General features: G+C 33.6%; 1 protein-coding gene and 1 long non-coding RNA gene across 4 annotated transcripts in view; one reads left to right on the top strand and one right to left on the bottom strand.

Moving 5' to 3' along the window:
- The window catches only part of LOC101736661 (neuroendocrine protein 7B2), a 54,598-nt gene extending 32,441 nt beyond the window's left edge, over positions 1-22,157 (top strand). For both annotated transcript variants that reach the window (XM_004926520.5, XM_012690715.4), the window contains exon 6: positions 959-22,157. In XM_004926520.5, the coding sequence (XP_004926577.1) occupies positions 959-1,033 (75 nt within the window). In that variant the 3' untranslated portion in view covers positions 1,034-22,157. The remainder of the gene's footprint in view (positions 1-958) is intronic.
- Positions 15,456-24,705, bottom strand: LOC110385258 (uncharacterized). 2 transcript variants are annotated; one of them, XR_009974530.1, is made up of 3 exons: positions 23,895-24,705; positions 23,243-23,588; positions 15,456-22,707 (listed from the first exon to the last, which is right to left on the bottom strand). It is a non-coding gene; the product is annotated as an uncharacterized LOC110385258 (long non-coding RNA). The 2 variants fall into 2 exon arrangements; XR_009974531.1 differs by having other exon boundaries at positions 23,243-24,705.
- Positions 24,706-24,744: the final 39 nt, after the last annotated feature.

Genomic DNA, 24,744 nt, shown 5'->3' on the forward strand with positions numbered 1-24,744 from the left:
CATTGCTGACGTCCATGAGCGGCGGTGACCACTTACCATCAGGTGGGCCGTATGCTAGTCTACTTACAAAGACAATAAAAAAAAAAGATATTAAAGATCTCGTAATCACACGTCACGTTCACGTTGGATGCAGGTGGCAACGGACTGGCCGCACTGGACATCAGTTGGAGAGGCCTATGTTCAGCAGTGGACAGTAGACAGGCTGAGATGATGATGATGATGATGATGATCACACGTCAGAATGGGAGCCCTACCAAATATTTTTTCATTGGGATTTTATTGGATAATGTAATTAGAATTTAGGTTTAGTTACTTAAACAGACATTGATTATAACATATAAAGTTACAATTTTTGTAGCTGTGATTCTAGCTGATAGAATCCTGTGGGAGATACAAATATTTTGAAGTAAAAAGTACCATTCTAACGAACGACTTTCATATAGAAGGGATGATATCGTGTTGAATGTTTATTTCTGCCGTGAAGCAGTAATGGGTTTCGCTTTGAAGGGTGTGGCAGCCGTTGTAACTATACTTGAGACCTTAGAACTTATATCTCAAGGTGGGTGGCGCATTTGCGTTGTAGATGTCTATGGGCTCCAGTAACCACTTATCACCAGGTGGGCTGCGAGCTCGTCCACCTATCTAAGCAATAAAAAAAAATGAGTTCAGTGAAAACCAACTAATCACATTGTTATGTCGCACCGACGTTTGTACATTTCTGGCCCGAAACAGACTGTTTCGATTCGCAGGCAACCCTAGAACAAAACCATTCAAAATTCGACCTTATCTCTCAAGGTAGTTAGCAGCATTTACTTTGTAGACATCACAAAGTGACTTCAGTAACCATTTAACGACGGATCTTGTATTCGCCATCTTGTATTTAATGTTTGCCTAAAACTGTAATGCTCTAACAGATATTCTTCAACTTATCCCCGTATCTGAATTAATTCGTTTACAGATGGAAAACCCTTACTTAATGGGCGAACGCTTGCCGATTGCAGCCAAAAAGGGTTTCGATGTTAGCATGTACTAGTACGTTTATTCATAAGTGTAATAGTTAGTGTCTATTCGATGTGATTTTATGTATTTCGTACTTGTAGTTAGGTGTATTCGTCATCTTATAGTGAACCTCTGTAACAACCTCATATATAATGAAAAATGCTTCAGTATCAGCAAACTGTTTAATGCGCAAAATATGAAGATATCTACTATTTATGTAATACCTCCTTTCTAACTACCGTCAAATAATTAAAAAAAAGAGAACAGTTGCCAAAAGTCTTGAAGCTTCACGCCGATAGATGAGTAAGGCTCACGTAGCTCTGTCTAAAAGAGTTTGATAACATCTGCCATATCAAGAGCAGTATTCCGCTGCATCTACCACTGAATCGAAATGACGACCCACTGAACTGACCCGACGGAAAACTCCGTGAACTGTGTTTGAAAATTTAAAGGGAAAAACCGCGTGCTTTAGAACAATCCAGACTCCGATCTCATGTCTTAAGATAATTAGTGTTCACTTTGTGATTTTAACATTGAACCGTAACCTCCTATTATATATTGATTGTTAGGTCGTCTGACCAGCTTTCCGAATATAATTTCTCAATATAATATTATCATTTATGACCATTTCGATCGGTTTAATGGGCACCATACTGCATGAATATAAAAAAAAATATCAACTATATAATACCCAATATGTAAATTTTTCATAAGCTGCGTTAACAAAAATTGTACCTTCTAAGGAATAGGTTTGCTGTAATTTACTCTTAACAACTATTTACGAGAAAACCAAACTGAAAACAATATAGAACATGTATTAAAAAAAAAATGAAATAGCTTTGGAAATTAATCCTATATCTATGTCAAATATTATTCATCATTACTGTATTTATTATATTTCTTAACATTAAGTTCTATTTAATATTCACAGAAAAATATTGCAATGAACATTTCTATTTTATAGCATACTTTTTGAATATTGTTATCGTTAATGAATATTTTTTTCGGAACATAATTAAACAGTCGCACGAATGATAATGACACATAACACTTAATTATTATTGCACTAAATACAAAATACCTTATAAAAAGTTTAAGTAAAATTTTTACATCTCCGAAGCTATACGGAGCGAGTTAGAGATAAGTGCATTAAGTAATCACCCACACAGAAGGCATTGGAATGAGCAATGAGGGATCGGTTCTAAAGATTAAAAACCCATCCAAGTTGGTTTATTAAGGAGATAGTTCTGGGGGCGATGTGTACATGCGAGTAAAACCAACTAAACTCCCACACTGCTCCGGCAATGCCGATTCTGTTGTAATCTGATAATAGAGACAGATTTTAACGGTTTGTCAACACTATGCCGTTATAAAATTGAGATAAAGACATCGTATCTATGCGCTCCGGTAATCACTTAACACCAGCTGAGCCTTAAGCGCGTTCACCCGTAAACACAATAAAAAAAAGAAATATTCTTTGAAAAAAAATTACTATCCACACCACCACCGATTAAATCCGATCGTGCATAAATTAAAACGTTGTAAAACACAATTAAATATTATTGATGAAGTTTTATCGCAACTACTATGAGTATAATTAAGAATTAAAGTATAAAGTAAATTATAATTAAGAATAATTGACTGGAAAATAATAAATTGCGCATACCGTCTTCGAGCATAACGTTTACAAATTTTGATATTGCATTTAAAACACAACCTTTAAAGTAATCCAACTTAAAACTCATGCGATATGGGTTTCAAGTTATATATACGGTGCGATAACGTCACTTATGGAAATTATGTAATTTTTCAGGAGAAACATTGGAAAATTCAACAACTTATTATATTATATAGTTCTTATATAGTTCTGCTATACTAAATAAATAAAAACGATAATATTTAAACTTCATCAGTAAAAGCAAACGTCTGCGTCTCACTGATAACTCTATTAAAAATATATATTTTCTCTTACTCAGTTCAGTTTTAACAAAAAATGCATTTAATAAGTGACTTTATAGCACCGTATGTGCGATATATCTAAAGTCGCTGTGGGCGAAAGGTAAAAAATCAAGGAACAAAAATCAAACCGGCGAAATTTATTAATTTGCTTGATTACTGGTGGGAGGGCGTATTGTAAGTCCGCACGGGTAGGTACCACCATCCCATCAATTTCAGCCGCGAAACGGTAATGCGCTCCGACTAGAAGGGTGGGATAGCCGTTATCCAATACAATCGAGACTTTGACCTCATGTCTCAAGGTGGGGTGTAATGTCTACGAGCTCCGGTATCAATTTAAGATGCCGTGAACTCGTTTAGCCATGAAACCAAAAAAATATATATATTAATCTTAATAATTAGTATTTTTGTCTCTTTCTATCTTCTTCTTGTCTGTCTATTCTCTGTCTTCTACTACATAGTTAATAATATTAAGTGTAAGTTAAGTATGAATCTGTAAATATAAAAAAAAACGATAAAAGTAAGCGTGGACCTACAAAAGTCGCCATTTTTTTTTCTAGTACTATCGCCAGAGATTTACTTAGAAGAGTTCTGAACTCGAAGCTGTTCTAGTCAAATAGATAAGTTAGGTTATTATTATTAGTATATAGGTTTAAAGTTACAGTGATTAGTAAACGTGTATTATCCAGCTTATTTTTGAAAATATCTCTTCGTAGTCCATAGAAATAAGCAAGCGAATGGCATTTTATAGTCGATTTCTCCATATCGTTCGTAATTAGAAGTGACTACAAATCAAAACAAAAAATTGGATTAAAAAATCTTGCAATGATAAAAGTGTACAGATTACCACATACGCTTACGAAAAAAACGGAAAAATAATAATATATTTCCATCTCTGTAAAATACGCATTAAAAAATACAGTTTACGAATCACTGTAGTCTCATACTAAATATTTATAAGCAATCAAAGAGCACAGGCTAAAGCTGTGAATAATATTAGGCGAGCGATGATGTGTCTGAAATATGACTGTAGATTTTGTAAAAAAAAAGAAGAAAATAACAAAAAACTGTAGCTTAGAAAATCCTTAGTATAAAATAAATGTAATTGTTTTCTGGATGCATTTATGCTGCTATAAAGCTAAGCTTAAAGTCACCGTCATCTCGATCAGGCCAAGTCACGCTGAAAGATGTATTTAAATTAGTTATGCAAAACAGATCGCAGTAATAAGTCTACAATAGTGAAGCTAGAAAGTGAATAGTTTCGTTTTTATGATCATAATTTTAATGATTATTTTATTTCCACGAAACTAAAAATGTCATTGTTCTGATATATGGATGAGAATTCACGTGAACCGGATCGAACTAGGTAATTAAGATATGATAAGATATGATAGAACAGATGATAAGATTCCCTTTCAAAATTCCTGATTTGCGAAAACCTCTTGAAATAGAATCGTTTTGGTTGTAATTATCTAAATTGATTTACTTAGCAACAAACGTTTGCCAAAATAGCCAACACAGTCAATCAAATTGAGAATGTTTCATTAGTTGGTTTAATCAACCACGTCCTTAAACAAGTAATAAGGCAAATACTAAAAATATTTTGTATCTAAAGACTACGACCATCCCTGTATGGGATATCACGCTCAGTTCTTTTGGTTGGCCAAATCAATGAGGTAACTAAACCAAATTTAACATCCACAGCTGCTGTGTTTTAAACCACTTCAATAGTGGCACTGTACACTGTTCTTTAACCATGAACTTGGCCAAGCAAATGTATTGATGAAAAGCCAGTGAAATACGGATACAAAATAACCGACTTTTACAAAAATCTAATTACAGACTCGTAAAAATAATTACTCCCAGAATCATTCTGCTTAAAGTACGGACATTATAATTTGGCATAGCCAAGTTTACATCCTCCGTGAGCATAAAGGGTGTCTTAGGTATCTACCACAAGTACATACCGTTTTCATTGACGAGTACCCCTATACATGGTTCAATTGAAATAGTTTGAAAACTTTTAGACCAACAAAAGTATTAATGTCAAAACTAACCAAAGACAAATAATAATAAGGTTCACTTCACATAAACCCAGAGATAATGATCAGTCACCTAACCATAAAATTTGCAATCATTTAATGCAATTAAATCGTCCAAATATCAAAACAATAACATCAAGATAACAAAAATAACAAGAAGTTAAGCTAAAAAAAACATTTAGCGTCGAATTTTTGAAGTCTTCCTTAGTAATTTATTGTGTATTTATTAAAGGATATAATTATAGTTATTCGCGTTTACACATAGTTTTATAACGATTCAATGTCCGAAATATCGATTATTATTAGCTAATAAGAGCATCGACATCACGTTTGTGTAGATATAGTTCTAGAAACTGATGTGTTTTATGAATACAAATAGATTTATACATGTAATTACATAGCTAATTTTGCAGTTGAATTAATACCCAAGTAAAGGAGCATACGTTTATTAGTAGTAAGTATACCAGATACGCTGATCCGAGCGATACTATGTTCATCTCCTTCCAACTGATTGTTGAGAAAATACGCTATTGTCATACGCATCAGTGGTATTTTGTTAACGAAAATGTATTCAGCTGCTTTTTGTAAAATACTATTATTAAACCATTGCTCTCTACTAGGCTAATGTTGATATTAGGATTAAGATCATAACGTATAAAATTTACGTAAGTAAAATTTATAATGAAAAATTGATAAAAATACTCGTTCTCATTTCAAACATCTGTACATACCCGATAATTCGACTAATGTAAAATATTTAAAAAAAAACCAAGGCTTTTTGGAGTTTCCAAACATATTTCGATGAATGTACATCAATTCATTCTGATCGCCTACAACATACACTGTGCAAGCCAGGCTGTTTATTCCACTCCACTAAGGTCATTGAAAACAGAATATTATGCAAAAATATTTATTTACGAAAAATAAAAACTGATAATTATTTCAGCAGCAAAAATTATAACTTGACACTTACATAATTCTCACGGGACACTAATTCTAGATTTTACATTGAAAATCGAGAAATAGCTACTGTAATGTTATTTTCTTAAGATCAAACAGTGACGGCTGACGATAAAATACACGATGAATATGACAAATAACAAGTAATATATTATTATGTACTCAACGAACCTTAATGACGTAATAACTATGTAATGCCAAAAATGATGAAAACGAACATGCCCCACAATAAAAACACTTACAGAATGATGCCGTAAGAATTCAACTACTCAGCCCATATAACACAACAGTTTTGCTTCAAAAATATCTAATGAACGTGATATGGAAGTTTGGTAGCAATTTTTTGTAAATTTAATGTAAATAGTAACGTTAGATGATAACTTGAATAAGAATAAGGAAGATTGTTACACAAATAGCTGTGATATTATTTGTATTCTTCCATAGTAACAAGCTTACTAGATTGGACTTGTGAAAGGCAATTGGAACATTCAATCAATGTAATAGTAAAATTATTCTGATTTTGGCATAATCTTTGTAAACATAACGACAATTTTCACACACAACACAACACAACACACAACAATCATAGAAGTCAATATGCATTACTTTACTGGTGGTAGGGTATATTGTAAGCCCGCACGGGTATGTACCACCGCCCTGCCTATTTCTGCCGTAAAGCAGTAAATGCGTTTCGATTTGAAGGGTGGGGCAGCCGTTGTGGTGTTAAAAAGAAACGGAGACCTAAAACTCATGTCTCAAGACGGATGACAGATTTGACTTTGTTGATGTCAATGGGCTTCGGTAACCATTTAACATCAGGTAGGCCGTGAGCTCTTTCACACATCTAAGCAACAAAAAAATAACGTCATCGGAGTAAAAATCCCCTTAGCATATTACAAATTTAAATAAGTCAGAGTGACGTCACAATCGTATCATAGCATTAATATTCAAATATATTTAATTTGTACTATTACGAAAAAAGAATTACTGCTCCAATAATGTTTCCAATAAAGGAATAAGTACAAAACTAATAAATGGATTGATGTTAGTTTAAACGCGTCTTATGTAGAGTTACTTTCAAAATGAATTCAATTTAGCGCAATCAATAAAAATCGTCATAATTCTGTAATTAAAGATCAAGATTACCGATCTGAATGGAAGAAAAATTATATTTCAATTACGTTAAGGAATATTGATACTCTAACTTTTATCCAGATTTGAATAAAATGTGTCATATTATGTAGAGAAAATCACATAGATCTCGACCTGCGTTTGAGGACTTGAAACTTTGTAAATATATATGGATTCTAGTTTCGGCTTAGACATTAAAAGCCTTCAAATAATTTCAGCCGACAACGAGTAATAAAAAGATTATATGAGACATGTCATCCTCAATTTATTGAACCATCAATACTCATAATGACTATCTCTACTGTAAATACATTTAATTAAGAAACAATTAACACGCGAATTATAAATCGGACATAATATTCATGAGAACGAGTGTTTTGTAACATTTTAGCCATTTTAGGTGGTTAGTTATGTGAAGTAGCAGTGTTATATTACCCCGTGCTTAATGTTTACATTGTCAACTTTTAAAATGTAAATATATTCCTGTTATATACTCAATCTCTAGACTAGGTACGTACGACTGATTTCCCGGTTCTCCTAATATCACATTTTGTAAGTAATACGATGTATGTATGTACTTAGTAAATACTATCAGTGACAATTCAGACTCAACTGAAATAAGAATAAAATAAAATTAATTATCATTTAATAATAATAAAGGAAATTGGACAACGATATTATAAATCGAACACTCAACAGTTTTTCCGACAGACTTTATGAGCAAACACAATCTTGTTCTCTACTAAAGTCTCGACAAAACTTAAAAAAGATTAAACAACGATATTGAAAACCAAACAATAGAGTTGGAAGAACTGCATTGACCCGAAAATATAACATATACCATAATATATAATTTTTACTGGTGGTAGGACCTCTTGTGAGTCCGCGCGGGTAGGTACCACCACCCTGCCTATTTCTGCCGTGAAGCAGTAATGCGATTCGGTTTGAAGGGTGGAGCAGTCGTTGTAACTATACTGAGACCTTAGAACTTATATCTCTCTCTCTGTCTATGGGCTCCAGTAACCACTTAACATCAGGTGGGCTGTGAGCTCGTCCACCCATCTAAGCAATAAAAAAAAACTTTTTTGAGCCTTGGATCGGGTCTTCTCTACGAAATCCCCGCGTAGGGGTTACATAGAACTTCCTCCTCAGAAGCCACCCACTAAAAGACTCTTCTGCTCAATGTCCACACTCCCGAGCCACGCCAGGTACAGAACAAAAAAATACCCCGTACCAGTTGCAAAAAACTTTAATCTCAATCGTAACGCACCACATGAGGGGATATTTATAATTTAGGAGACAAACTTGATAACATACGTATGTAATAAGCCATAGTAAGAATTTTCGTATTGAGGTCTTTTATAATTATATTAATAACATCTAGCAAATAATTTCATATTTGCAAACTATTACGTAAATTTTGACTTTGATTATTACACATTCTCACAAAAAAATTGAATTTTAAATGACTAAAACGCAAAGTTATCAAGTGTCTCCATAAAATTACGCATCACCCCTCTTAATAAAAAAAATACATAGAAATAGATAATAATGAATGCCTCAATGACTATTTCTGCCGTGAAGCAGTAATGCCTTTCGGTTTGTAGGATAGGGCAGCCATTGTAACTATACTGAGGCCTTAAAACTCACATCTCAAGGTGGGTGGCGGCATTTACGTTATAGATGTCTGTAGGCTCCCGTAGCCACTTAAGACCAGGTGGGCTGAGAGCTCATCCACCCATTTAAGCAACAAAAAATAAAAAAATCAAACCATACAAAAAAGGAATCTCCTAGGCAAGGATGTAAACCGGTGTGAGTAGAAACCACCACGCTGCCTATTACCTACCGTGACATACTTATCCGTTAAGGCTTGAAGAGTGGGACTGGTGGTAGTTACAATGGAGAATGATACCTTCTGTCTTGACGTGGGTAGTGATATCAGCTAGTCTGTAAGCTCCTTCACCCGTTTAAGCAAAAAATAAAAGACAATTTAACAACATAAAGAAAGAAGAACATAAACATCACGCGAACGTTTAGTTTCCAATTGATAATCTTCATTATAATACAAAACGAATATCTTTCTTCGTAATAGCACGATAGGAATTTATGAACCCTGATTTTACTTACAACAACGAATCCATTCTAATTCCTCATCGATTTCTATAATATATTTTTAAACTGCCATGATTTTATTATAATTCAATTAAATCAAGATTACCTTGGCAGACCAACGAAAAGGCTTAGTTGAGCAGTCATTATCAACTCGTAGTCAACCACTGAACGTATGTACATCACCATTTAAGTATTCAGCTATCCCAATATTTCTGCAGTTACAATTGTAAAAATTGAAAAGAAAACAATCTTGTTTATTGAACAACCGATAAGTTCAGTATCGACCTTAATTGTGACAGTAGTAGTGTAAACATTTGGCACGGAATCTCGTATAAGTAATAAAGGCACTGTGAAAAAGTACTCTATTAAATTTATAAGACATTTGACAAGATATCCCATATTTGTTTTAAGTACAAACTTAAGTTGTAAATGATTTTCACGGAATCTGAACACAGAGTATTACAGTCAGTGTAAATATAAACTTAAGGTTTCCTAGTGTTACCCATTAGACTACTAAATTCGAATACTTACACTTAAAATGTTAATGAAAGAAAATTATGCGTTAAACTTTTTAAATATCAGAGTCAAAACGTTCCTGATTAGTTATATACTTGGTGTTAAAATCATGTAACCGATCTAGTCTTGTATTATTAATAAGTAATATTTAATTTTAAAGAGTAGTAAGACTTCGGCTATGAAAAGCTACGATTGTGGAATAGACCAAAAAAAATTAGCTTAGATTACGGTATAAAAACCCGAGTCAAAAAAAAAAGGTTTTTAATCGTAAATTAGGTGTTTGCAATATTAAATATAACTTAAATATAAGCTATTATCAAAAATGTTAAGTCGTGTATATTTTTAATAGATAAACTTTAGTATGTAAGTCATTAGTACCGGTTAATACAAACTGTATCAGTTAAGGATTTTTTTTTTTTCTGTTCTAAAAAGTCTTCAGATCATCGATATTGACGACTACTTTCGAAAGGAAATTTTATTGTTCTATTCCGGAAAATAATCGGTTGAGCACACACAGCCAAAATATCATTTATCAACTTATAAATGAAATACTATTAAACTATCTACGACTCAAATTAGACATAGGCTCTGATTTGAAATTCAAATAGTATTATGTTGAGAAGTCTCATCTGTTCAAGATTGGCATTCTGCCGCTTAGCTAACAATACCGCAAAAGTATTATTATATTATATGCTTTTTTTAAAAGAGACAAAACCTAATTTCTGCTAAAGAAATTGCTAGATATATTTTGATGCTTTCATAAATAAGGAATTACTACCGTATATTAGCTATTTATGAATACATCCCATATGTTTGACAATAACCGTAGACGACGTGACGATTTTCTGTTCCAAAGTAGTCATTAATATACTGATGATGTTAAATTAAAGAAACAGTAATCCAAATTTACATGAATTATTTAGAAATTTCCGATGATTTTAGGGTTAAGTGATTAATGAAAATAAAATAAGCCTTCAAAGGTAGGTTAATTAGTGTAAATTAGATTTAGGTGATTAGCTTAAAAAAAATCTCAATGAGTAACGTGTGCGAACTAGTCAAAAAACGAGTAGCCTGTAAATATAGTTAAGGAAATATAATAATTAGAAAATAAAGAAAGATATATTTTCGTTATTGAAACATGAATGATCTATATAGAGACTAATACAAAAGAGAATATATTTTTCTAAAAAAAATATGAAAACCAAAAAATAATAGGTTAAGTTATGTTTTAGTGAATTTAATTCTAAAATCATTTAATTCATCACCCGCATTTAAGAGAGTTTGATGTGAGAGTTTAAAAAAAGAATGACCTATGACAATATTCTCTAAGCACTCGAAGTAATCATCCATTTAAAACCATTTAACAATATTAGTACTGAGTAACTCACAAACTCAGATACAAAAAAGTACAAAATTAAAATATAGTTAACTATAGCAACATTAACAACTGATTGTGTTCTCTATTACTTTAATGTCCAGGGGTGACCATCTTTGAGTACAATGAAATCTACCAGTACCTTGAAAAAATCAATTTCCGTTAGAATAACATATTTCGGTATTCTTGTATTTTTAAATATAATACTATAAATATCCCAGAAAACCATTAAAAATAATTTAAGAATTATCTACCAAATCGATAAATAATAACAGCATCTTCTATTCTTCTCACTGCGGCCGGCTTCGTACTTAAAATAGCAATTAAGACAATATTAAAAATACACTACATAATTGTAAATAAAAAGTTATCATTAGCAAATTATTAAGAAATAATTTTTGTAAGTCTGAGGTAAAAAAAAGCAGATATGTCACTAAATTTATTTTATTTTGATTATTGCAGTACACGGCAACTAATGCTGTTCACTTTTTTAAATTTGCTACATTGTTCTTCATTCCTTTCTTTTTAGCTTCGCGCTTAGTCGGGCTTAGTTCACTCCACCTCTCTCTCACAATCTGTTTCTCTCTCTTTCTCCCCCCTAATAACGCTTCCTTTTCTCTGTACCTTCATTCCTTCTGACTTTTGGTCTTCTGTGTCATTTTTCTCTTTTACTCTCGACGTTTTCCTATTGCAGGGATATTTTATTAAGTATATCATTATAAAGAAATCTATTCGTATTTCATACACTTTGGGCAACTTTGAGTGTTGCGTTTTAGCAAAAGTTTCATATCTGATTTTATAATACAGCAACTAGTATTATATTTTACAGTTAAGATTATTAGGAAATCAATCTTCATGAAATCTATTTCTATCTCTTTCTATCCACTTATTTATGTCTGTATTTAAATATCTCTCTATATTCACCTATGCTCCCTTCTACCCTTTTCATTTTCGTATTATATTTTTCCTCTTGTGTCCCTTTCTACTCTATACTCTCTTTTTCTTCCAACTTTCTCTATTTTTTTAGTCCCCTTTTCTGATGCAGCATCAGAATATTTCGCTATTTCCAAAACTTTTGTCGTTTAACCCCTCTATCCTCTTGTACTTTTCTATCTCCTGCTGCCCCTTTCTAACTTCTTCTTAAATATTTTTCTACGTTTCTCTTTTCTCATTAATTTTATTCATTCATTCTATTTCCATGGCGCTTTCCAATTGGAGTACCGCTTCTTCTCTATTTCCATCCCTTCTTCTTTTTGTGCCTTCTCGATCCTGAGCATTTTCATACGTCTATGTGATCTAGCTACTCAAACTAAAGTTACATTAACATCATCATTTATACCTACCTAACTTGAATATTTTCAACTATCTGTGGTTCTTAGTGGACAACAACATATGTAGCAGTCACACATAATAAAATATTTTTCGCAAAGACGAATATCCCACTTATGATAATCTCAGGTCTATCTCTTACAATTACTGAACAACAACATTCGGACTTTCGATCGACTGAAGACCTGATCGATGAAAGACCTTCCCTCTGTCGTGTCCAGGAAGATAAATGTTTTCTACTATCCTGTTCCTGTAGTAAATTTTAAAAAGTGAATTTTGAATTGATTTTAAATATGTTGCAGATTCCGAAACGTGTATTTAACATAAACTATTTAAATTATCTTAGTTAAATTAAGTAATACTAGGTAGTGATCTGGCTGTGCCCGTTTTTGAAATCCGTGAGCGACGGCTAACACTCACCATCTGTTTAGCCGCGTGCTCGTGTCTGTCTCATTGTTTACAAATGGAATCAAAAAATATGTAGTTTTATCATTTTTTGACCACAATGTTATTAATGTAACAACTTTTTTCATAAACATCCAAAATAACACAGTCGTAAACAGAGTTACCTAAACGCAAAAGTAGCAGCATCTCTTGGATGTAATATTGTATATTTCTTCTAGAAAGCAATAAAAACTATTATCGTCGTTGAGATATCGAAGCTAGCTGCAATACTATGGACAATATAATTAGTGAAACTTTGACTGAGTATAAAATAATTTCCATTACTATTTTATTACAATCAACTTTTCAGCTTGAGGCCTTCACTCCGATGTAACGAATCATAAAATAGTACCCAATAAAGCCTGATATCTGTGAAATTTAATATAAAAAAATTCAAATTTCGAATACGCATGAATTGAAAAACGAACTCAGGACATGAATGCAATGATTAAGAGCCTCGAGCCGTTTATTTTATTATTATTATTTGTAAATAATGTCCTCAATAGTACTTAATAATGCATATTACTTGGTGCTTAAACCTCTCATAATAAATAACGCATGAAAATAAGTACAAATATATATTTAATAAAAATAGAATCTACTGGCTGCTCTCAAACACATTGTAGATATTTAGGGAGTAAAAAATGATAACATAGACTGAACTATCCACCATAAGAAAGCTTACTAATAAAACTAATTAGTTAATATTATTTTTTCAAAAAATCATAGCTAAGATAGAGTAACCTAAATTATATAAATTAAGAAACATAGCCGATTGATGTCGAATAAACTTACAGTTACTAAATTATTATAAGTCGTAAGTGCATTTATATGTTAGTATAAAACTCGAAGATGTCATTATTTCCATAACTAATATAAGATTTAAAAATGTTACGATAGGAGTGTATAGCTTTTAGCTGGCTAATATATATATTATCTTTTGAATCATGTGAACATCGATTGGTAATACATATATCGATGCATGTGAACGTGTAATCAATTCATTGCAACAAAAAAATAACAAATTAACTCGCTTTTAGCTGGCTTTTGAATCATCATGTGAACGTGTAATCAATTCATTGCAACAAAAAAATAACAAATTAACTCCGGTATCACTGGTGGTAGGACCTCTTGTGAGTCCGCACGGGTAGGTACCACCACCCCGCCTATTTCTGCCGTGAAGCAGTAATGCGTTTCGGTTTGAAGGGTTGGGTAGCCGTTGTAACTATACTGAGACCTTAGAACTGTTATCTCAAGGTGGGTGGCGCATTTACATTGTAGATGTCTATGGGCTCCAGTGACCACTTAACACCAGATGGGCTGTGACTTCATCCACCCATCTAAGCAATAAAAAATAAAAAAAGGTATACGAGTTTAAGCAGTTACGTGGAAAGCTGAATTTTACGCAGAATTCAAATTAACTTAATGAAAAAGGCCAAGACAAGAGCACACGACTTCACCTACAGTATATCATTCTTGTCGTATACCATTATGTTATGTAGAATGATATGCATGAGCATAGAGCCAAATATTCTCTAACACAAGAAAGACGTTACATGACATAGCAGAGTAAAAAAAAAGAGTAAATCTAGTCTACACTGGTCACTGGTAGTAGGATCTCTTGTGAGTCCACGCGGATACCACCACCCTGCCTATTTCTGCCGTGAAGCAGTAATGCGTTTCGGTTTGAAGGGTAGGGCAGCCGTTGTAACTGTACTTGAGACCTTAGAACTTATGTCTCGAGGTGGGTGGCGTATTTACATTATAGACGTCTGTGGACTCCAGTAACCACTTAACACCAGGTGGGCTGTGAGCTCGTCCACCCATCTAAGCAATCAAAATAAAACAAAAAACTGCCTGTACCAATTCACCCTTTTTTCATATGAACAACCGATAAACAACAATGTATAATTAATGACATTACAATCACAATAAAACACGAATTAATATTGCAAAACACATTAGTTCAGTTTAGCCAAATTTTATCTTTACATGCTTCATACTGGTAATAAGCATGTTGTCATTTGAAATCCCGGAGTGTTTTTTTCATATTGGTTTTCTTCTTACAGATTTTATTTTATTTCCAAATTAGTAAACTCCAATCCAATTACTGTCCAATCAGGTATTACCAAAATTAATACGAATTCCTGCTGCTTTGATTACACGTTGCGTAATTTGATTATTCCTAAGTGATATCGATTCAGTTGGTAATTAGTATAAAATTGGGTTTATCAATATAGTAAATGTTAGTGGTAGTGATTATTGGAACGAAGTTCCTTATCGCGCGTTGTGAAAGGGGGCTAAACGGAAAAAATTCTTACGAAAAGTTGTCACGACACTTTTTAGATCCGTCATTCTGACCAATCAACGTGTAGGCGCTTATCGCGTGACATTGCTCGTATCCGATTGGTCCGCGTAATGAGTACAGTTTCTCGAGACAGCGTTTCAACAATAGTAATTTAGTTCATAGTATTGTTTTTTTCTTCTTCATAATGCCGTAATTTATTATTATAACTTAAAAAAAAAATTACAATTCCTTCACTAATTAATCGAAAGGAACTTCGTTCCATCCGGGTGTCCCTTGACACCTCTGAAGTTTTTTTTTAACTAACAAATAATAATCAACTAACATTAACACTTTTAAAGTAATTGCAATCAATGGTAATTCATAGCAAAATGTTAATAATAATTCATGCAGTTATATGTATTAACACTATAAAATATCTTTAAAGTGTAGAAACTCAATACACATTGCTAAATAATTTTTAAAATTCCATAGCGGCTTTGAGTAAAACATCTGTAAAAAGTTACCAACTGATGCGATGTATTATAATTCCAAATTTTTGCTTAATTTAATTACTAATAAGCATGTATATAATGTGACATAATATAGTTACTGTGAATAGTAAGACGAGTTGGAACGCAGATCTAATTAATTTTAAATTAAACACATAATTTTGTTGTAGAAATTAGGAATTTAAGTTTATGATAATATCGAAGTTATAAAAAAAACAAAAAACAATAAAAAAAAATAAAAGAAAAAAAACGAGAAAAAAATAACAAAAAGTAAGAAAAAGAAAAAAAAAGAAAAAATATATTTAAAAAAAACGACATTGAATTTAACGGACTTTGTTTTGGTGAATCGTGGTCAATAACATACACAAGCAAACAAAAAAACAAGACAAGGTAACAAAAACAACACAAAACATTGCGTAATTACTTATGGTAGGACCACCCTGCCTATTTCTGCCGTGAAGCAGTAATGCGTTTCGGTTTGAAAGGTGGGGCAGCCGTTGTAACTATACTGAGACCTTAGAACTCATATCTCAACGTGGGTGGTAGCATTTACGTTGTAGATGTCTATAGGCTCCAGTAGCCACTTAACACCAGGTGGGCTGTGAGCTCATCCACTCATCTAAGCAAAAAAAACACTTAATTCATGTTACAGTGATAACCGAATAAAATAATAGAAACTATCTACATCTACATTATCAAATCAAAAGTCACAGCAAGACTGCATTAAACTTGGTATCATTTAAATAGAATCAGTCTATCTATGTTAGAAATTTTAATGCAGAATAAATTATGCTAAATAAAACTTAAAAGCACGTCATGTTGGTCACCAACACAAGTTCAGTAAAAGTGAATCTACCTCAAACATCTACCTCACAAATTTTGGTACCGATACAAAATTCCCAATAATAAAAGCTACCTCAGATATTTTAGTACCAAAGCTACACTCAAGCAAATAATGTATGTCAAACGTTTAGGTCCTTCAAACAAAATGTATTCATAGTTAAAATAGTAAAATTTTGGTTAGAACATAAAACTTTGGTACAAAAACTAAATACAAATATAATATAAAACTACCTCAAATATCTACCTCAAACAGCTTGGTACTAAAATAACAATTAACAAACACAGTCTTTGCTCTACACCGTGCTCAAAACATTTTGGTATTATAAAATATTAAGGCAGAATAGAAATCGCTCAAATCAAAGATACCAAAATAAAATTAATCACAGAAAATATACATGTAGGTACCTCTACTAAAACGAGAAAAATCAGACAAGCTTACATCTCAAGACGAAGCTGCGTTAAGACAACACAAATAACTTGATCACCAAAACAGATTTCAGTAACGAAATAAAAATAATATTTCAGTGAAGCCATTCACAAAAAAAAATTGAGTTCGAACGAAAATTCTTGTCCAAAGGTAAGTGAACCAAAACAAATTTGGGTCCAAACCAATATTCGGGCCCAGCGAAGCCAATTATATATTTGGGTCCAAACTTAAATGCAGATTCAGTGATAACAATTTAAAAAAAATTGGGTCCGAAGTAAAATCAGTTCCATCAATGCCAATTAATTATTTTGGGTCCAAAAACAAATTCAATACATATTCAAACAATATTTAAGAAATTGGTACCAGAATCTCACTAGTCAAACTACCTCAAGGATCTTAAGTACTACATTAACTCTAAATAGATTTATAAATAAACTACAATAAAATTCAATGTCGTTTAAAAAAAAAAAGTAGAAATGAATAGTAATTGAAAACAACTTGATGTCTACTCAGCACTAATAATACAATAATATATAGATAAAAGCCGATTCTTGAATATTATAGTTAGTCTTAATAAATATGTAAATATAAGCCAATAAAGAGGCGCGTAAAACAGCAAAACCAAAGAAAGTAGTAAATCAGCGAGGGTTGAACGAACGAAAGTATATCTCTTATAACGTTTGGATAAAAAATCAGCGTAAAATTGTCGATAATTCAACCCGATCCATAGCCGATGATTTAACCTAATAGGTGTATGGCTCTAATAAAGAATGAAGAAGAAAAAGAAAAACCCGATCCATACAAAATCCTTGTTGTTGGATGTTGCTATGCATCGAGAATATCGTACGTCGATAATCTGACTTTATTAATTCAGACCAATCAAACGTCTGCAAGGCAAAGATATCTCAATGCATAATCCAAAATGCGGACTGCCTACTCCTTGCATAACAACGCCCAACGCATTATGCACTCACGATTACTATAATTTAATCCAAATTATTTCATATGCAATAACTTATAAACAACGTAAATTAAGTTTTTTTTATTTGTGCTTAGATTCAAAGCATAAAATAAATATTATAAGTTAGCTAGTTCCGTTGTGATTATAAATGTTATGAAAAAATTACTTGAATGAATACCAAAACTCAACTAATATTTGCATGCGAATTGAAATTCGCGAGAACATTTTTTTCAAGACACTAAGAGCGCTTTCAATGCAATACCACGACTTTACGATTAAAAACCCGTATGTATCCACTATAAATATCATACAAAAAGGGTTCAGACTACATACCCACTCTAAACGGATCTATATGTGACATTTAAAACGCGCCAAATCGTAACTGACAATTACAAAATCCTAAGATTTTTATCCATTACACGCAATTACATCGTAAATTTTACTATAGTTTTCGGAGCTCTACACTTACGTGATAATGTCACAAACCTACACTTTTCCTATCGAAAAACAGTTTAGCGTGTTGAATAATTGAGAATATTTTCTTTCTCTACGAACTACGGTAGGCAGCGGCTTGGCTCTGCCCCTGGCATTGCTGAAGTCCATGGGCTACGGTAACCACTCACCAACAGGTGGGCCGTATGCTCGTCTGCATACAAGGGCAATAAAAAAAAAACTTAACTATTTCTAAAGAGAGTGCATTATCACATATTGCAGATGCATTATATCGTAAATGCACGCAAAGAAAGTGCTTTTGGATGTTTTGATTTACAATAATTATTATTTTCATTGTGTGCCAAAATTGTGTACTCGTTAATCCCTAATAATAATTTTCGTAGAGGTTTCGCACGTAAACGAAAGGAAAGAATATAATTTGTGTTATCATAGTCGATTGATAAGACCTGAACGCTATTATGTTGTATGAAGTGCATAACTAGATTCGTTAGGTCGAAAATTGTATTTCTTTGTATAATTTAGTATTTTAATTGTGTATTTTAATGTTTCGGGCGATTGAAAGCGTGTGAAAATACCTTGTGTGAATGGTTTTTATTGTAATAGCTAAATAATGCGTAAAGAAAAACATAAGGGCTGTACTTTTTGTGATGTTAATCTTTCATCCCTCGTTTTTATGTTGTCTTGTGCGTAGGATTAAGGACTGACTGCGTGTTCGGTTGTGTGTGTGTTTGCGTGTGCGTTAGCTGCGTTAGTATATCTTGTGTGTGTGTTACGTGAGCATGCAGTGCTAACTGCGTTTGCCTTGATACTGAAATGTTTAAATAAATGCGGAGTTAATACCGAAAAAGTACCGAAAATGATAACTTTATTAAATTAGTAACTAAAGGTCTAAAACATATTAATTAGCGGTATAAGTTGTTGGATTGAGCCGATGTAAATAGATTCGTTTATTATCTAAAAGATTACTACATTTTTATATGAAAAATAAAAAATATGTACTTTATTAAAAAAAAGATGTCATATTAGATTAGTTATTACTATTTTAAATCAAAAGAATAATTAAAAGGCTTATTGTAAAATTATAATCTAATTTTACTCTTTAAAATTCCCTGGCACTTACTTGCCGTCACTTCGGTAATGATTGCAGATGTATGAATAATTCAAACAGGCGAATTTTAAGGGTTAATATGATTGAGTATAATTTTAATTGAATTTTACAGTCACACATAAACGTTTATAGAGTAGAAATGTTGTATATATATATACATAATGTACACACTTGACAGCGACGCACAACCTATAAAACATTTTATCTTGTAGAAATGGCCGACTGATTGAGTCGAGATCAAAAATAATTTGATTACAATTTTAAGAGAATTTTAAGTAGCTTATTAGCTTAAATTATTAGTTTTGTACTGAAAACATATTTTTAGAACGATGATGACTTTTAACACACTCAATGACGTTCATTCTGTAATATTGTATATCGAGGAATAGACGCAAAAATATCAGTGAATATTTTGTTTATGTTAAAATAAAATTAAATAAGTCTATTGAAATATCCATGTATATTATAGCAGTTACAGTTAACACGAGTTTTACTGAATGCAAGAATAAATGTGAATATAACTAAAGCTGTCTAGGTCGATTGCAATGATCCCTTCTATAGAGACTCTCGGTAGTTTTTCAAATCTTTTATCCTTTGTCGTGTAAATAATGTGTGTATGAATGTATAGATCATATTTTTTGACATTCTTCAAATTTAATCCAGTATATTCGACATGATAATATAAATAAAGGTTTTAGGCACATGTTTTACGCGATTCAAAAACTACTGCGCAGCTATATTCAGATTTACAAAAAACTAAAATAATAAAGTATCTACATTTTTGGCTCAACAACAACAATAGTCGTGAAATTATTAAAAGCGATAATTTCGGTCTCACCGCTGATGATCCTAAATGATTGAAGTGAGTACTTTATACTGGAAGACGGTATAGTTCCAATTTAAATGCTAACTTGAAAATTTAAGGTTGCAATAAAATACTCCTGAAATCTATACTAATATTATAAAGCGGAAGAGTTTGTTTGTTTGAACGCGCTAATATCAGGAACTACTGGTCCGATTAGAAAAATTATTTCAGTGTTAGATAGCCCATTTATTGAAGAAGGCTATAGGCTATATAACATCACGGTAAGACCAATACAAGTGGAGCACCAATAAAGAATGTTTCAAAATAGGGGTTTAAATAGCTCCTTAACATTCAATAATTCAAAAATATTTTCACTTTTTACGTAAATGAAGTGGGGGGTAAGGTTTAGCGTTATGCCAAAGTAACTATTCCACGTGGATGGAGTCGCGGGCAAAAGCTAATAATATAATAAAATTGACACGCTCCGAAAAACTGAGAATAAATAGTTCAGCAGTTCAGCTACTTTCATAATATCGTAAAGTTTCACGTATTTTGGTGCAACTGGAAAAATGGCTCAAACCGTTTACGAATTAAGACTAGTCCCGTGGAATTCATCCGAAGATAAAAAAGCACAATTGCTATAAGCGGTATCCGTTTTTAAACTTAATAGCTAATTGCAGTGATGACAACTTACTTGCATGATTTATTTCGTTATTGAAACGCCATCAGTTAACACGTATATTTTGAATTGTTTATGTAACAATAACAAAAATAATGTTTGCAAATTTTATAACACGCTCAGCTCAACAGAAACTGGACGAAGATATTCCTTACATAAGCTAAGTTTAACAACAACGTTTTCTGATTTAAAAGCTTAATGCAAATGCAAAACAAAAACGGTTTTGTTGAATTAAACAATATTTGATTTAACCGAAACAATTCTTGGTATTACAAAAATTTTACTGAAAATGAAGCAGAATTTACTATCTCCTGAATAGCCTGTGTAATGAATATTTTAAGAAGATATGTCATAGGTTCTGAAACTTAAATTTTTCATCTAAAGTGTCAGGATATTCAGAAAGTATGCTGTAAAAGTGTTAAGGCAGCGGTCGGGGAACTTTTTTAATTATTAGCCCAAAATATTTTTGTGTAAGTTGATATTACCCCATGGCCAATAACAAAAAAAAACGTTATCGCTTCTTTTTAGTATCTTACATATTATAGCCCCCATGATCATTTTGAAAAGAAAACAATAACTAAAAATTTAACGATTCTAAAGAAGTTTCACTTCAATATATACTTTTTACTCACAAAAGTTTCATTTTTACCCCCCAAAATTTCATTTTACCCCATTTGGGGTAATTTACCTTGGTTCCCGGACCGCTGTGTTAGGGATATAGCACAAAATAGAAACTAAGTTTATTTGCAGTTTCAAATAAAATGAGGTTGTTACAGAATATATAATCGATGTCTATTTAATACAGAGATGCACGATTTTGAATGATTTTTCGAACATCTATCCCGTGATCATGAAATGATCTCTTTCTCGGACGTGGTACTTGGTACTTGTTGGACTCAACTCTTTCGAGTACATAAAATTTAAAAGAACACAATGTATTTTTATTATTGATTTATAAAATAAAAATTTCGAAATGCATCTTTAAAAACTCTGTAAATTATTATTATTATTATTCTGTATTCTGAACTGTGTATATTACTTTTAAGTTTATTATGCCGAAGGTAGCAACGAAAAGTTGTAAAAGCTATTTTAAGTTCGCATCTAATGCATATCTCCGTTTTGTTTCAATGAAATTGTCATTCACAATCGATCATCGTACTACTATAGTGACGTAATTCTGACATATTTCAATTTATCGAATACAGGTATTTAATGATGTAAGATGTGTCTTTTATTTCGTTTGCCCTTTAATTCCCGCTTTGTCCAGTAAATTTCGTGTCTGTACTTAGACACTCTTCTGTTAATATTCTGAAATATCATCCTTAACAGACCTTATGCTGTTAATTGTAAAAACTGAGCATTCTCTATTTCACTTCGTAATCTGTACACAAGTTTTAAGAAAACTGTGCTACATTCGAAAGACATTCTAGAGGTGGCTTGATTGTGTATCCCAGACATTGCTGTTCATAATCAATGGTGGAAATTTCCATGCAATTCTCAAAGAAAGCTGCTGATGTCTTGCTGCTACACGATACTGCTTGCCTGCTGAGATGGAGGCGGCTTAGTGAGTTTTTCAAAGCGCTGTGTATTTGGATGAAGTTCAGATACCTATGGCAGGTGCGACAGTATTAGTATGTTGGTGAGTATCAATGTTTGAATTGAATCATGAAAAACTTCACTCCTATAGCCTTAATACGCAGTTCCCATCACGGCGCAGACCTCGCAAGTCCATAAACTTCTTTATCACTTGTACAGGCAGCTTACTGTTTACCTGCAGAAAGCAAGAACGGTCACCACTCATGGATGTAACAGAGCCACGCTACCAAAATATTTTAGTGGAAAATTTAAAAGTCACACTGCTATAGAACTGTGCAAAAGTGGAGAAAATATTTAATTACTTCTTTTTTCGCCTTCTTTTGGGTGTAGGAGTTTACGGCCCACCTGGTTATTTGATTTACCGGAACGAAGTGAATGGCACCGTCTACCTTGCGACATAAGGTCGAAGTTTTCATTTTCAATTGTGTGACGGTTCTCCCAGCTATGAAGCCAGACAAATGATTACTCCATAGGAGAACCACCACGTGTGGCTCACAAGACGCTCTACTACCAGCAAACATGTTCTTTTCTGGAGAATCGCTACTTTTACCTATATCTTATCAAATAACAGTAAAAGGCTACGTAAGTATTTACGTCGTTCCATATTTAAAATTATTATGTAAGTGAGTAAATTTAATATCATGGCCATTTTCCTGTACGGCCTGTTTTGATGATAAATAAAGGTATTTAATAACAATAATAGGTCTTACCTATCTTACACGATAAGTCTCGAACTCATATGGCACAACAGACGGTCTCTTAGCTACCCGTATCTGCCTTTTTTTTCGGGTCTGAGCCGATTCTCCCACGAGATCCCCGTGCCTGGGGGGCGCACGGGGTATGAGGGATTTGACGGTCTGCCGATGTTGAGAGCAGATGGCAGGCCCAAGGATGTTTTAGCAAGAGTTTTTTTAAGATTTTTAAAAGTCGTCGGCCTAAAGATTAAGAAGTCCGATGCATTTGTGTTAAACGATGCACTGGTGTTCGAATCCCAGACGGGTACCAATTTTTCTAATGAAATACGTACCCAACAAATATTCACGATTGACTTCCATACTGAAGGAATAACATCGAGTTATAAAAATCAAACCCGGAAAATATAATTTGTATAATTACTAGTGGTAGGACCTCTTGTGAGTCCGCACGGGTAAGTACGGCCTATTTCTGCCGTGAAGCAGTAATGCGTTTCGGTTTGAAGGGTGGGGCAGCCGTTGTAACTATACTTGAGACCTTAGAACTTATATCTCAAGGTGGGTGGCGGCATTTACGTTGTACATGCCTATTGGATCCGGTAACCACTTAACACCAGGTGGGCTGTGAGCTCGTCCACCCATCTAAGCAATAAAAAAAAAACTCTCTCACCCGACGTCTGATCTCCGCCCGGGGTCAAAACCCAGGCAGAGTAGGGGAGCTCCCGTGGTCAACACTACAACCAAAACGCCAACGTCACCGTCACCCCAAGGACGCCTGATCAACGAGTCGTCGAGGCGATAGTCAACGGCCGTCGCGGTACGGTACGTTGGTACGGCAGCCTGACAGGCCGCCCCAGGCGGTGCCGCTAGTGTTCCGAAATACCACAACATTTCCGTGGAAAGTGGCCATGCAGCGCGCTAGAGCACAGGAACTGGCATACGTCCGGTCATAACCTATGCAAGTGTAGTGGTCGCTCACGCGGCCCGCACTAACATGAAACCCGTTCAAATCATACAATCCCGTTCTTGCAGTATAGCCGTCGAAGCGCCGTGGTATGTGTGAAACATGGACCTCCTGGACCTCGAGTCCATCAGTAAGTATCTACATCGTCGGCATAATTGCGTCATTTCAATAAAGCGCCACGACACGAGAACCCTCTCATCGTGGCCGCGGGCAGCTACATTTCCGATCCTGTGGACCGAATGGTAACCAGTCGACGTTGCCCTAAAAACGACATTTCGGATCCTCCTGATCCACTAACGGTGCTTTTAGGTACCTCAAGCGCCGGTCATAGTTCTCGTCGAACCCGTCGCTTGCGACGAACGGCTCGGCTAGCAAATTAACCCACAGACGCAGCCTACTGAGTTTCTCACCGGATCTTCTGAGTAGGTCACGGTTCCGATCCGGTGGTAGATTCTGCGAAGCACTGCTCTTGCTAGGGTTAGTGTTAGCAACGTCGTCAGGTTTGAGCCCCGTGAGCTCACCTACTCACCTGGAGAATCTAGTATAACCCCTCGAG

Source organism: Bombyx mori, chromosome 12, assembly GCF_030269925.1.
Source record: "Bombyx mori chromosome 12, ASM3026992v2".
Classification (NCBI taxonomy): Eukaryota; Metazoa; Arthropoda; class Insecta; order Lepidoptera; family Bombycidae; genus Bombyx; species Bombyx mori.